The sequence below is a fragment of the Zootoca vivipara genome, chromosome 12 (genome assembly GCF_963506605.1).
Source record: "Zootoca vivipara chromosome 12, rZooViv1.1, whole genome shotgun sequence".
NCBI lineage: Eukaryota > Metazoa > Chordata > Lepidosauria > Squamata > Lacertidae > Zootoca > Zootoca vivipara.
The window spans coordinates 49,286,843-49,302,634 of NC_083287.1; the positions used below are offsets into that span (position 1 = coordinate 49,286,843).

Sequence of the window (15,792 nt, forward strand, 5' to 3'; positions counted from 1 at the left end):
AATAAAAATATATTCATGTGGGGTACTATGTTTAGTTCTGCATACAGCAGTTCAGCTAATAAAACTGAGAAAAAAGCTACAAGGATTATTAAGATTGCAATCTTATTTACCTGAGTGTAAGCCCCATTTAATTCTGTGGGACTTACTTTTCAGCAGAGATGTACAGTGGTACCTCTACTTACGAATTTAATGCGTTCCGAACACACATTTGTAAGTCGGAAAAATGTGTAAGTCGAATCCCATAGGAATGCATTGGGAGAAAAAATTCGTAAGTAGAAGCAACCCTATCTAAAAATTTGTAAGTAGAAAAAATCCTATCTAAACCGCATCCAAGATGGCGGACTGAGCTCCATTCATAAGTAGAAACATTCATAAGTAGAGTTATTCGTAAGTAGAGGTACCACTGTATAGGATTGCATGCTGAGAGTCTAAAGCACAAACATTATAAGGGCAGGCAGAAGGAGCTGGGGAAAAAACTTCGAACTCTTTTGACATGTGGCTTATCCCCCCCCCCAACAGGATTCTGGTTTTCAAGGATTATCTCTTCAGTGGCTCCTATGACAGGACAGCACGGTGCTGGAGTGTGGATAAGGAGAAGCCCATCCAAGAGTTTCGAGGCCACCGCAACTGTGTTCTGACATTGGCTCTTTACTCCTCCAAGGATGTCCTTGAGGATTCAGAAGAGGAAGAGCTGGAGGAGGAGAAATTGAGCAGGGGCTTCTTGGTGACAGGGAGCACAGACTGCACTGTCAAGGTCTGGTGGGTGTCCAGTGGGCGCTGCCACCAAACCCTGCTGGGACACACTGGGGCCGTCTTATGTCTTATACTTGATGCTCCAAACAGGGAGCTTTTTTCAGGCAGCACTGATTACACCATTCGGACTTGGAACATCGTGACTGGCGAGCAGCTAAGAGTGTTCAAAGAGCATCAAGGATCTGTCATTTGCCTAGAGGTAAGTGACTTGATATTGGCCTGGTTTGTACATAACACTAAACCATGGTTTGTTTAACCAAAGTGTCCTTTGTTTGAATGTCTGAACCCAGCCCAGCAGACTAACCATGGTTTGTTTTTGTTTTCTGGGAACGATCAGTGATGTGTTTTGTAGTTGGCTAACACACCATAGATTGTTTGGTGGCACATTGGAGTCCAGGTGTCTTGCTTAACTGTGGTTTGTTTGACCACAGCACCCTAAATGCATGCCAGACTACAGAGGCATGAGGCAAGAGCAGCTGTAAAATGAACCAAGTTTCGGAGAACGAACCACGGCTTCTTTGAATGTATGCAATGTAGCCGTTCACTAAGGCCAGTGTTGCTGCTTGGAGCAACTGGGCAACCAACTAGGGTAGTATTTGTTGGGAAGAGAAAACAACAGAGGAAGCCAGTGTGATAAAATACTTCTATAGCCAGTGTTGTATGCTTAAATAAGGTATTTCCTGACAGATTGCAATACATACGTGGAGAGATTCAGGAAAAGTAAAGCAACTGTCAGAGTGTGTACACAAATGAGATGAACTGAAGAACTCCACGACCAAGAAAAGAAAATAATAATAATAATAATAATAATAATAATAATAATAATAATAATTTATTATTTATACCCCACCCATCTGGCTGGGTTTTCCCAGCCACTCTGGGCTGCTTCCAACAAAATATTAAAATACAAGTAGGATGTTCTTCTGCATCCGACTGGGATGGAGCACATCCCTGAGAACTGTGGTCAGAAGGAACTTCTAAGCAACTCTCTTCTAGATTTCTTTGGTCAGAAAGATACAGAAATACAGTGGTACCTCGCAAGACGAATGCCATGCAAGATGAATTTTTGGATCCGATAGTGACTCGCAAGACGAATTCATTTTGCGAAAAATTCGTCTTGCAAATTGTGGTTTCCCATAGGAATGCATTGATACGGTATTTAATTAATGCGTTCCTATGGGCAAAAAAAGAAATTTCCATGCATTCCTATGGGAAACCGCGATTCGCAAAACGATTTTTTTGCAAAATGAATTGACTCACGGAACGAATTTAATTCATCTTGCGATACATCACTGTAGCCTTGAACAGCTGCATATATGCGGAGCATGTCTGTCAACTACTCTGGGTTTTTATTTTCCTTGCATTGAAGCAAGAATTATGTACAGTGTATGTGTGTGACAGAGGGGGGGGGAGAGTAATTCTAGGAAGAACATAGAAAGTATCCTTATACTGAGTCAGACCCTTGGTCCATTTAGGTCAGTATACACTGACAGGTAGTGGCTCTCCAGGAATTCAGACAGCATTCTCTCCTGGCCTTCCCTGGAGATACCGGATATTGAACCTGAGACCTTCTGCATGCAAAGCAGCTGCTCTGTCACTGACCCATGACATTTGTGGTGCGGTAACCATTGAAAAATGCAGCTGTGCAGGCATGGTTCCATGTGGGAAGCTAGGAAAAGCCATGCAATATTTGTATAATTGCAAGGGAAGGGACCACAGAAAGTTGGAGCAGGAGATAAGTTATCACTGTAAACATGTTCTATCCACCACAAAGGTCTCTTCATTGTTATGATTTGTAGACTAGTAGAGTGAGTAATGCTGGCCTTGGGCATAGAGAATGCAGGTTGAGATCCTGCTCAGCAATGACGCTAGCTGAACAGCCTTGAGAAAGTTGCCAAGCTGGCTCACAAACACATGTCCATCACCACTCAGCACGAATGGGTGTATTCTTCATGTGAGTTGTCACAAAATAAATGCTAAGGACAGAACCCAGTTACCTCATGTCAACCGTGCTTTGCTTTTTAGTGGAATGAATCCGCACGTTCAGCTGTGGTTCATCAGGTCAAAGTGTTGAGGAGCTGAATAAGGCACATGCCTTGTGTGTACTGCCCAAAAGCTTCTGACACCTACCTCACAGGATTGTTGCAGAGATTATGTGACGCTGTGATCTCATTGAAGGAATGTTATAAAAAACGAATAAGCGCGAGGACAGCACCTGACTCCATGCCTGCGTTTAACACAGGGCACTTTGAATGGATGGTTTAGCAAGACATTGATCAGGAAGCAGCTGTTACTTGCTCCATGCAGGGGGATAACTACAAGGCAGAGATAGATAATCTTGTCTTCTACACATTGTTTTTGCGAACGCCTGTGCAGTAGTGGGAATGAGTAGGTGCCAATTTAAGCTTTCCAGGGTTGAGTCAGTCATGTGTGGACAGTGTTATCTGTGATTCCATGAAACATGTTGATGTGAACATGGCCTGGGATGAGTGAGAGGAGGCCTGCTGGAAATCAAATGGTTAAGGCTCTTCCTCCATGTTTTATGGGACGGCATGAAGCAAGTGAAATGGGATGAAAGCCATCCCATGTAGTATTGTCAACATGACCTGAGAAATTTGTCAAATAGGTTGTCACCAAGTTCCCCTTTCTTTGGGATATGAAGATACTGCAAGCACCATTGAACGAAGGGTTGCAAGCTCCGCTGGTTTAAAGCAGGGCTGCGGAACCTCTGGCCCTCCAGATGTTGTAGTACAACTCCCATCATCCCTAACCACTGAGCATCCTGGCTGGGGCTGATTGGAGTGGGAGCCCAGCAAACTCAGGAGGGCCAGAGATGCTTCCCATCCCTGGTGTAAAGGACGGACACCTCCATGCTGTCTGCTTCTCTAGTTGTCCACACAGCAGAAGTGATTGCAGGGGACCTGCTGGGCCAGCTTCACGAAGCACCGTGTGAATGCCGCAGAAAGATAGAGCATCTGTCTTTTCGGAGCTCAGGCAGTTGCCACCCTGCAGACATTCCCTAAGAGGTACGAGCGCAGTTGTACTCCTTGTTTTCCGTGATCTGCTGTGCTTTTCTCCAACAGCCGCTCTGTTGGGAAATTAGCCAGAGTGAACAAAGCCTTTTCCAATGCCAGCCAAGAAAAACACAGCAACAAAGCCGTTTGCTGCTTCTTCAAGCCACAGGCAGATTATAATTGGGATTTGTGTCTCCCCAGCTATGTTTTTTTTTTAACTAAACTAAACCTAAACTAAACCAGGCATTGTTGGGGTTTGGATAAGTTTGGAAGAAACCTCTGGTAGAAAGGCCTCTTTCCCGCTTCTCCCTTCCTTCCCTTGCTAATCATGGGAAATTAATCTCTGCTCTTTGTCGATGAAATGCATGCCTGTCTTTCTAATGAAAGAAATTAAAAGCACGTTTCGCAGCGATTGGCCACTTTATTTTATCTTGACATAAATGAAGCAAAAATCATGTATAGGCTTTCCTGTAACACACTTGGTATGTGCCTCACGATATAGGATACCTTAAGCCCTACGGCTGCAGTTGTTTTTCCATTCCATTAGCCAAACGACTGTTGTGGGAGGTTGCATGAAATGTTTCTTTTATTTAAAATAATGGATCTCTTCTGGAAGCAAGCATTCCTTCAGGGGGAGGGGGAGGGGCAACCTGCACCAAACCGAAGTTTTCTGAACAAGAAAGTTTGCTGTTTTGTGGGTTTCTTGTCTATGTATGTTTTCTGTAGAGGAGAAATAAAAAAATTCCTTCAGTAGCACCTTAAAGACCAACTAAGTTTTAATTTTGGTATGAGCTTTCGTGTGCATGCACACTTCGTCAGATACACTGAAACAGAATCAACCAGACCCTTATTTATATTCAGAGGGTGGGGGGTGGGGGGTGGGAATGGGTGATGGGCTGATAGGAGTGGTGAACCTGTTGATGGCTGTTAACGACTGCTGATGACTGCAATTGGTCCTGCGGGGGGGGGGGGAGCAAGGCACAAAAGAAAGCTAGATCATGCATAATGAGATAAGAGGAAAATAGCTAAAAATATGAATTTGTAGGAGACATTGGCTTTGGTAATAGAGTGTGCAGCTTCTCAGATAGCTCATCCAGACTTCCTTTTGTGCCACATTTCTAGGAACAAGTCTGCTCTTTAAAGCTATGTGTTGGAGCACTTTTTTGTTTGGCCTAGTGCTTTCACCCATACACGTGAAAGAAGAAAACGTGAATATGCAGAAAACCTGAATTGCTGCTTGTTGGGGGGGAGGGGGAAATGCTCTGACATTGCACTTTAAAACACGGACCTCTGCCTAGAAAGCACAGGGCGAAATGTAAGAGTAGATGAGCCCAGAGTTTTGTAACTGACCCTACATTTTTTTTAAAAAAACTGCTTGCTATTAACTAAATACATATAGATTTGCTTGTTTATTATCCTCAATTGAATTGCCACCTCCAGTCTTTTACCCAAGTCATTGTGTTAGTCATTCTAACCCACTGTCTTTTAAATTAGAAGCATATACAAGGGATTCTTTGTACCTCCGTTTTCTGAGGAACAGTCGTACCTTGGTTGACGAATGCCTTGCGACTCAAACGTTTTGGCTGCGGAACGCCACAAACCTGGAAGTGAGTGTTACAGTTTGCAAACGTTCTTTGGAACCTGAATGTCCAGCGTGGCTTCAATTGGTTGCAGGAGCTTCCTGCAGCCAATCAGAAGCCGTGCCTTGGTTTCCGAACATTTTGAAAGTCAAACGGACTTCCAGAACGGATTCCATTCGACTTCCAAGGTACCATTCTGCAGCCATTACCTCTCCTACAGACTCTATTGGATATTAAGCTCAGCAGAGGGGGCCCTCTGGGTAGTTCTACTGTCCTAAGTAGTTCAGGAAGTTATGGAATTCCCTCCCCACAGAGGTGCATCTAGCTGCTAGCATATTCATTGTGCTGAAATGCAACTCTTTACCATGGCCTTTGCCATCTGATACACACACACACACACACACACACACACACACGGATCTCCCTTTCTTGTGAGTGTTTTTAATACTGTATTGTATTGTCACACGCCGCCCCAGTTTCTGAATGCCAAGAGATTCCAGGGGTTCCAGGTGCTCACCCAGGATTCGTGTTTCCTTTTGGGAATGAGGCACAGCGGAGACTGTGGGGTCTTCATGATACATGGTTTATTTACAGATATATGTAAAGGGATGGAGCTTCACCAGCTTTAAAGGATCTGCTCCTAATTATACTAGTGGAGTGAGAGCTATTTCATCTGTTCTTCTTTGACATCTCAAAGCCATTTGGAGGCCCGGTGGGAGCCCTGGCTGCGTGCAGAACATAAGATCAGAGGTCTATGTTAGAGCTCCAAAAGCTGTGCTGCTTTCTACATTGCAATCATATCATTGAATTGTGTCATCATTTTCCTTTTTGCAGGGGGGAGGCAGGGCCGTAAATGACAATGACTCCCAATGATGCTCCCTTGCGAAAGTGATCTTTCCTCTCTTTCCCCTCTTAGCTTGTGAATCGGCGCTTGTATTCAGGGAGTGCAGACAGGACGGTGAAATGCTGGTTGGCTGATACCGGGGAGCGAGTCCGGACATTCAAGGCTCACAAGCACAGCGTCAGCACTTTGAAATACCATGCTGGAATATGTAAGTTCCAGGAAACCCTCCCAATTGCCTTTTCTCATCTTGTCCACTAACATGTTAGTCCAGGAACGACCATGTCCACTTGTCCACATATGTTAGTCCAGGAACGACCACCTCCTGTGTATTCTCCTTATAGCATAATTTGTAGGAGACATACCCTGAGGGTATGAAGGAGACAAGCATCCCCATGCTATTCTCCGTCTTTTGTTAAGTAAGCCAACAACACAGAGCCAGGCAGAGGCTCATGTAGAGTTTTCGCTCCTTATAAAAAGGGTGTCACACATCTCGTTTCAGTTTTGAATTTTCTTTTCTCTCATCCCTGATGCCATTTTGCTCACCTGGCACACTTTGCTAGAGTTGAAGACACACTTATATTTTTAGACCAGGCCTGTGAAATTGCTTTTGTGTATGTTGCAAAGCTTGTAATGGCACCGCTTAGCAACTATGGTGATTAAGTGGTATATAAATAGTTGAAAGTTAAGTAATAAGTTGGCTGCAAACAATAAAAATCTGACTGACAGATGTTGCAAGAAGTGAAAGCAGACGAGTATCGATGAAATATTCTGTTAAGGATGTAGATTGTGAATGAATGACATCTTTTAAAAAACCTAGCGATGGTTTTTGCTTTATATCTCATTTTGGTGGCTTGCTATGGACTCTGGTTAAACCAGTTTTCCAGGCATTTGTGGAAAAACTATACTGCAGAAAAAAACAAAGACCTCCTAGAACAGGAGTGAGCAAGAATTTACAGCCTGTAGGCCAATCCTGGCCTGCTAGAGAGTCCAGTTTGGCTTACAAGGCCATTTCACCCAAACCATGCCTAGCTGATGTCATGCTGATGGGTGAGTGATGTCAGCCAATATACAAGGGCACAGTTCTATTTTGATTGAGTTTACATATATGTCACTTTTCCACAATAAGCTGTGGCCAAAGTGGCTTACAGCAAACATTCAAAGCATTAAAATATAGAACATTAAAAGTACAAATATACAAAATATAGAACATGTCAGTAAATTCAAAATAACGAAAATCAGTAGTTTAGGAAACACATAATAAACTCAACATTACAAAGAAAAAAACCAATCTAGGCTTAAGTACATAAATACAAAGCAAAAATTAATTTTTCATTGGCTGCCCCACGTTCCCCACAGGGTTGGGGCTGTGCACCCGAAGAAGCAGGATGTAACCCCTTTTCTCATCCCCTGATGAGGTTAAATCCTGCTCAGACTCCTGCAGAGAGCAGGACTGAAGTCTTTGCTCATCAGGTGAAGGGAACACACTGGCAAAGCAGTACCCCCCCCCCCCGGTCAACTTTGACAGGTAGGTAGGACCACCCAGATATCAGTAGCCTGATGCCATTATGACATCAGATGATTGACAGATGGGTCAGCCCACCAAGCTGTCATATTTTCATGGGGGTGTGGGGAGATAAGGATTTGGCATGTCAGGCTAAAAAGACTCCCTACCCTGTCGTAGAAGCATGTAGGTTTTGGCATGAACTCCCTGGAATGGGTCCATGTAGCCTGCAGAGAGGGTCCATGTAGCCTGCAGAGAGGGGACTCTGTAACTTGAAGGATGGAATCCCTTTCAGCTGCATGAGCATATTGGGTTGCGGGGCGAGGAATTACGCTAGCAGCTAACTTCCTCCTCATGCTCTCACTGCCCATGGTCCAGGTGGCTTCATTTCAATGAGGCTTTCATCAGAGGTGTGCCTGGCAGATTATGTCCTTGGCATTAGCTGCTACCAGTTAAAAGCCAAATGTTAAATTGGGTATTTCCCCCGGCTGGCAGTACCCTACCTTGCTAGCCCAAAAGATTAAGCTGCATAGCAAATTATATGATGCTCCCCGCCCCCCATGTTCAGTTGAATGTTGAGGGTACTTTAAGGCAAATTTGGGCTATAAGTGCAGAGGTATTCTGAGCTAGGTCTTTATTTTTTGCCCCCTGCACACCCTTGCCCTTGGTAGAAAAGCAGAACATTCAGTTGTTCATCCAGAGATAGTCATACCCTCCCCTTCCGTAGCAGCAGACCAAGGCCTTTTCGTTTAAGGAATAAATGCTTCCAGATGGCACAAAATCATCCTGGCAGTTGGCAAACTTGGACTGTTCTCCTGGTCTCTGTTAAAAAAAAACACCCAACAACTTAGTAATTGGATGTAAAGTAATAAATGTTCTCAGAGGGCGTTACTGATTTTGCATGCCTTTTTTTTTTCTACATACCCAATCTGATACCCCCTTTAGACTTTATTCATGCTGACCCAACCCCAGTTGCATATTGGATGTGCAGCAAGCATACAGCTGAACTGGCATGATTTGTGCTGAAAACGGCTGCAGTTGTGTTTTGATGCCCATTCTGCACCAACAGGTTCCTTTCCCTCTTAGCCTGGACATGCTAGAGTTGAAAGGGTAGAGAGGATGCTTGCCTACCTGAAGTAATCATACCAGAAAGAAAGCATCCTTGGCAACTAAAGCTAGGAGTCTACCCCTTGCAGCCTGAGCTGCAAAAAAGTTGCTGGCTCTAGAATGCTTTAGTAATGCATTCCTTCGTGTCTTGTCATCCTAACACCATAGCCAGTCAGGAGCTCCCTTATTCTGAGCCAGAGCAGTGCTACATCTAGTTTAGTAGTGTTTGCAGAGAGTGGCAGCAGCTCTGCAGGGTTTCAGGCAGGAGTCTGGAGATACTAGCAATCTATCCAGCAGGCAAAGCATGCTCTTTGCCACTCAGCAATGGGCCTTGACCTCTTGAGATATGCTTTAGCTTTGAATACAGAAAACAGGAGCTTAAGGATGAATCAGACTGTGTAATTCACTCCTAATGTCCTTCCTTCCCACTACACCTAACAGAGGCTCTGCCACTGTTTGCAACCCAGAACTGTTTGCCACCTAGACCCATTAATAAGAATTCATTGCTATATGGGAGGAGAAAGATCCCATGTGAGTGCTGGGAGGAGCTATTACCTCTGTGGGTGGTAAAGGGCAAATAATTACCTTTAAGAGAGGACTCTAAATTTGACAGGCATGCCACCGTTTTGGATTATTTGGAAGCCTTTTCTAGCTTTACAACATGTCTTGGATTGTAAGTGCAACCTTTGTTTGATTATGTTTATCACGTGAAACCTGTGATTATGGGTCGCTATAGCAGGGTACCTTTTCAAAGTAAAAAATGCCCTGGGTTAATTGAATGAAAAAGAATATTTAACACATTCCAAATAGAAATGCCCCTTTTTAGAAGACAATAAGATTAAAAATGACTTGCTATGTTGTTCAAACAATTAATTAAAGAAAAGAAAATCTCATTCTGCTTGCTAAGTGATTCATTGTTTGTGTTACATCCTGTGGTATATTTGGTCTTCGTGCCTAACTGATAGAAAAGGAAATTACATGGCTATATAGGGTGTTTGGCTTTGATTTAATTTATAATTGATGTCATAAATTTTAATGCTTTTTTTTTTTGCATGTGCCAGTTGTTTCCATTTTTGGTATTTGGTGAATGCTGATAAATTTATAAAATGTAAAGCTGAGGAGTGCCAAAGTAGATAAGAAAGTTGGGTTCAGTTCCCCTCCTCGTGATTTTCACTGAGAGAATTGGGGAAAGTGCCCATCCCAGCCTACTGTGCAAGTTTGTTGTGAGGATAAAAAGTGAAAAAATACATTACGACTCCCCTGGCATATATTATTATTTTGAGTGTTATATTCAGCCTCAGGGTGGATTATCAAATTAGAATTTGTTGTTGTTGTTGTTGTTGTTTAGTCGTTTAGTGGGGTCCGACTCTTTGTGACCCCATGGACCATAGCACGCCAGGCACTCCTATCTTCCACTGCCTCCCGCAGCTTGGTCAATCTCATGTTGGTGGCTTCGAGAACACTGTCCAACCATCTCGTCCTCTGTCGTCTCCTTCTCCTTCACTAATATTGGCACACTTTCTCCTAATATACTTTTTTTGGTATAATTTTTCTTGGTCAAAGAACTGCCCTGTAGAATTCAGAGATCCATGAATTTCAAAGGATTGTAGAGATTCAGTTCACATAGAGTTTCAGAAAGTACAGATTAGATTGCTTTGCATTGAGCCGTGAACTAAAATAAATTTCTCCCCCACCCCTAACAACAACAACAATTTATTACTTATACCCTGCCCATCTGGCTGGGCCTCCCCAGCCACTCTGGGTGGCTCTCAACAGAATATTAAAAAAACACGATAAAACATCAAACATTAAAGCTTCCCTAAACAGGGTTGCCTTCAGATGTCTTCTAAAAGTCAGGTACTGTATTTATTTCCTTGATGGGAGGGCATTCCACAGGACAGGCACAACTACCGAGAAGGCCCTCTACCTGGTTCCCTGTAACCTCACTTTTCGCAGTGAGGGGATTGCCAGAAGGCCCTTGGTGCTGGACCTCAGTGTCTGGGCTGAACAATGGGAGTGGAGATGCTCCTTCAGGTATACTGGGCCGAGGCCGTTTAGGGCTTTAAAGGTCAGCACCAACACTTGAATTGTGCTTGGAAACATACTGGGAGCTAACGTAGGTCTTTCAGGACCGGTGTTATATGGTCTTAGGTTATATGGTCTTAGCGGCCGCTCCCAGTCACCAGTCTGGCTGCCTCATTCTGGATTAGTTGTAGTTTCCAAGTCACCTTCAAAGGTAGCCCCACAAAGAGCGCATTGCTGTAATCCAAGCAAGAGATAACCAGAGCATGCATCACTCCGGCGAGACAGTCCATGGGAAGGTAGGGTCTCAGCCTGTGTACCAGATGGAGCTGGTAGACAGCTGTCCTGGACACAGAATTGACCTGGGCCTAACAAGCAATGTGCCCAATTATTTCACTGGGTCACGTACACTTTTTCTCTTCAATTTGTGGCCAGTTTAGCTAAATCCTACATTCCATGATCTGCCTTCTGAAGTAAAACAGGTTCTACCTCCTCTATGCCTTACATTGTGTGTGTGTGTGTGTGTGTGTGTGTGACAGTGTGACGTTAATGGCAGTGGACAACTTTCTGGGCTCTAGACTGGACAGTGTATGAAGAAAACCATACCCTCCAACATTACTCCAATGAAAATAGGGACGTCCCAATCCATAATGATTATTTTACTATTTATACCCCACACATCTGACTGGGTTGCCCCAGTCACTCTGGGCAGCTTCCAGCATATATAAAAACATAATAAAACATTAAATATTTTTTAAAAACCTTCCCTATACAGGATTGCCTTCAGATGGCTTAGGGGTTGGATAATTCCATTGTTGTTGTTTAGTCGTTTAGTCATGTCCGACTCTTCATGACCCCATGGACCATAGCATGCCAGGCACTCTTGTCTTCCACTGCCTCCCGCAGTTTGGTCAAACTCATGTTTGTAGCTTTGAGAACACTGTCCAACCATCTCATCCTCTGTCGTCTCCTTCTCCTAGTGCCCTCAATCTTTCCCAACATCAGGGTCTTTTCCAGGGAGTCTTCTCTTCTCATGAGGTGGCCAAAATTAGAATTAGCTATCAAAAATAGGAATTACCGGTAGCTGAAAATAATTCCCAAAGGGTTGGCACATTTACCTTCTCTGTTCCCCCCCTTCCCCTTATAAGACTTGCTTTAGGCTACAACCCTGAACCCACTTACCAGGGAGTAAGCTCTGATGAATTCAATAACACTTATCTTGTGTAATTTGAATCTTCGTTTTGTTGCCTGCCAAGCTGACCCTTTGGGTTGAAAATAGAAGAAAACAAACATTTTAATAGCAAACGAATAAAAAAAGTCATTCTGAAAAGGTCCCTCATCCTTGTTTTCATTACAGTGTTTACAGGAAGTGGTGACGCCTGTGCTCGAGCTTTTAATACCAAGACCGGTATCCTGCAAAGAGTGTTCCGAGGACACAAGCTGGTTATTAACTGCATCCAGGTGAGCCTCACAAAGAGCAGCTGCACAACATTTGGCTATAGCTCTGTGGGTCAGGAGTGGTTTGGTGTCACTTGTTTTACAAGCGCTTAAGGGTTCCTTCTGTTAGCTATTAATGGCAGGCTGGGCCATAGCTCACTTTTATAACACATGCTTTGGATGCTAAAGGCCCCAGGTTCAATCCCAAGCATTTCCAGGTAGGCTAGAAAATAGCATTGAAAAGCCCCTTCCCACTGGTCCAGACAAGGCAACCTGGGGATTCAAGCCAGCCCCCGTAGACTTCATACCTGGCTGCTTGCTATAGCCCCAATCTGCAGGCTTTCAGTGAGCTAAGGCACATGCAAAAAAAGCTTTCACCCATTCCTCCCCAGTAAACAGAAGTGGACTCTTTAGCAGAGCGCTTGCATAATTATGCACCCAACATGCCTGAGATGAAGGCCAAAAGCTTCCATCAGAGCGAGCAGCGAGAGAGGCATTGGCTGTGCTCTTCTGTTATACACTCAAATTCGTGAGCCAAGATAGGCACATGGCAGTGAGCAGCTCCCTGGGAAAAACAACGCTCTATTGCTCTTTTGTGCTGCATGGAGTGGGGTGAGCCAAGAGCCCTTTGTTTTTTGGATGGTGCCCGCAGGAAGTGGGAGCCAGGAGGTCAAGATAATGATGCCTCTTCAGGTTTCTTTACATTTGAAACACGAGCACTTTGTTAAAAAATACTGAGGTGTTTAAGTATGAATAAAATTAGGATTGCATCTCCTGCCACTATCGGTTTAAAGCTGGGTTCACGCACCGACTCCGGCTGGGTGTTGTGCCTGCTTCTGAGTGGTAGACATTAGCAGGCCTCCTCTGCCAGACTTTGTTCCTTCTGTGCTTGCCACACTTTCTTCTTCCCATCATACTGGAGGCAGGGTTAGGGGGAATAAAGGAGTACTTCTCGTTTTCTTTGTGTGCTGCCTCTGACAACACTGTGAGTGTCTTTTCACCTGTCACGTATCACAGATGTGCGGAACCTTTGGTCCTCCAGATGTTGCTGACCTACAACTCCCCCGAAAAGCATATTTGGGCAGGCAGTGCGAAGGTTGGGGTGTGTGTCAAATTTTGCCGAGGGCCACAAAAAAAAGGCATTGAGGGCCACAAGCTGACTCACCATACAGTGTAATAATAAAGGAGGTGGTTCAGCCCCCCCTCCCACCTAGGATTGGGCTCAGAAGGGAGAAAACCCTGCTCCACAAATGGGTTGTACAAAAAAAGGAACAGAGAAGCTGCCTCTTTGCTTCTGTGTGCTGTGTTGTGATTATGGTGGTTCTCAGCTGTCCTTTTAAAATATGGCACTTTTGTTCCAGATTCACAACGAATTACTGTACACGGCCTCTCACGACGGCACGCTAAGGATCTGGGACATACGGCAGATCAGCAAGCGGAGCAAGCGGCGCTGGAAGGAGAGGTCAATCCAGGGCAGGCGTTCTCAGAAGGGAAGCCTGTCTCGGCTCTTCAACAACAAAGTGGGCTGCATGGTGCACCAGGAAAACAGGGGGGAGCAGGAGGCCGTGGAGCTTGTGTGATGGCTGGGCTGGTGCAAGAGGACAGGAACCATCCAGTCAACTACATAAGGGAACGCCTGAACCAACTGACCTACCAAGCCAAATGCACCCTGTAGCTCATTATACTGAGTAGGCCTATCAGGGGCTCAAATTCCATGTCCTGGCATTTCTGCCCGCTTGCCGTAATCAAGCACCTGGCCGGCCACACCCTTATATCCTGAGTGGGCTGCGTTCAGCAAGGTCGGTCACAAGCTGTGTAGGCACGATCCTGGCCTGATGCTGATGAAATGGCAGCAAAAAAGAAGCAGGGAGGTGAACTATGACAAATACCTATTTCACGAAGACGAATATTTGCTATTCTCGCAAACATATAGAAATGCCCGTTTTGTTGGCCAACCACATCACACACCATTTGTCGCCCACAGAGCTGTCTCACCCTGCATGCTGCATGCGCAGATTTCTAAGCAACTGGGCCCGCAGAGCCAGTACCACTAGGAGCAGCCCAGAAAGGGAGGGGGCAAGGAAGACTCAGGGGTGGAAGACAGAGCTTTAACAGGTCAGTCATAGAAGGTTGTGGAGCCTGATGTCATGTTGTCATGCTGACCTGGAAAGGTATTTAATGGTACATGCAGGAAAAAGCAGTTGCTGTGCATTGGATGCGCACTTAATCCCTTGTTAACAACACATTCCCATTCCATAATTTAACACCAGGGGAAACTGCTTCTCTGGGTTCTGCAGCAGAGCCAGCTAAGCAGAGCACTGGTTACTGGTCTGTAATCCCTCGTTCTCCTCAGAGCAGTTTTGCAATTATTTGCAAATGAATCATGCTAAATGGATGGATAAGTTCATGAATGATGTGGCACTTTTACAACCTCCCCCCCCCCCAGTAGAGCATGATGCATATGCAAAGCATATTGCATCCAAGGTGGAATCACAGCCACCCACCAACCAGCACTTTGCATAGCTTCCTTTCCACTTAGGGAACCAGCGCATTTCCACATCTGCACTAGGCCATGGCTTAGCTTAGCGTAGTGTGGTGTGCAGAAATTGCAATTGTGGTGGGTTGTGAGCTTATGCACTGGCCTCTCCAAGTGGCCCTTAAACAAGAGTTCGATCTACAGACGAGTATATTCAGCTCCAGGCCACAAAAAGCCTCACTTACTGATTTGTTTTTCAAACTTCCGTTAAAAGCTAAAGGCTGGATTCTTAAAAGCAAAACTGGGTTTCTGGGCGAGAGGTTTCTGGCAACATTTGGGAACTGGAAAATGGTTGGGCTTGTCTTCATCAGGATACGGTTGGAGGAAATTTGTCTGGGTTCTATCAGGGTAAAATATGGAGGTTTTTTTGTAAGTGGGTAGGTACTTGTGATAATCTTCATGGGGACTGGTGATGGAAGGAGGGTCTGACGTAAGCTCTTTCAGAAGTAAAGGTGTGTAGGTTCCTTGGTGGCAGAAGGAGCAGGGAGATACATCTCCTGTCCTTTACTGGAGAGGAACCCTTGCAGCAAAGATGTGTGTGTGAATGTATGGAATAAGGGCCCAGCAGAGTGACTTGGAACCTGTCCTTGAGATGGGACGTGTGTGGAGTGGAAGCTGTGTGAGCTGTTTTTCTGTTCATGAAAGACAAAGGAAGTGGAGGCTAGCATGAGGCTTTGGAAGACCTCTGTTGCTTGTGTGGCTGAGCTTCTCCACCTGTGGAAGCAATCCCTTACCCTGGTTTTCTCCTTTCTCCCCGATGTTTGTTTTAGATAACCACTGAGCCATAAATATGTAACTATGATGTTGTGGATTTTGTTGTAGCAGCGTGTAACTGAAACAAGTACTTTAATCACTTGTGTGTGGCTTTCTTTGTTGTGTAGCGTACCGAGCCAGTGCCTGTGACAAGGGTGTGTGTGTGTAATAAAAACTGTCATAGAGATAACACTTAACGTGTTCATTTTTTCCCTTTTGGACTGATTTTAATAACAACAGGAGAA

General features: G+C 44.7%; 1 protein-coding gene across 1 annotated transcript in view; it reads left to right on the top strand.

Moving 5' to 3' along the window:
• Positions 1 to 15,792, top strand: part of WDR86 (WD repeat domain 86) — a 28,239-nt gene extending 12,447 nt beyond the window's left edge. The window contains exons 6-9 of the mRNA XM_035129395.2: positions 520 to 952; positions 6,264 to 6,399; positions 12,179 to 12,282; positions 13,620 to 15,792. Coding sequence (XP_034985286.1) covers positions 520 to 952; positions 6,264 to 6,399; positions 12,179 to 12,282; positions 13,620 to 13,838 — 892 coding nt within the window. The 3' untranslated portion in view covers positions 13,839 to 15,792. The remainder of the gene's footprint in view (positions 1 to 519; positions 953 to 6,263; positions 6,400 to 12,178; positions 12,283 to 13,619) is intronic.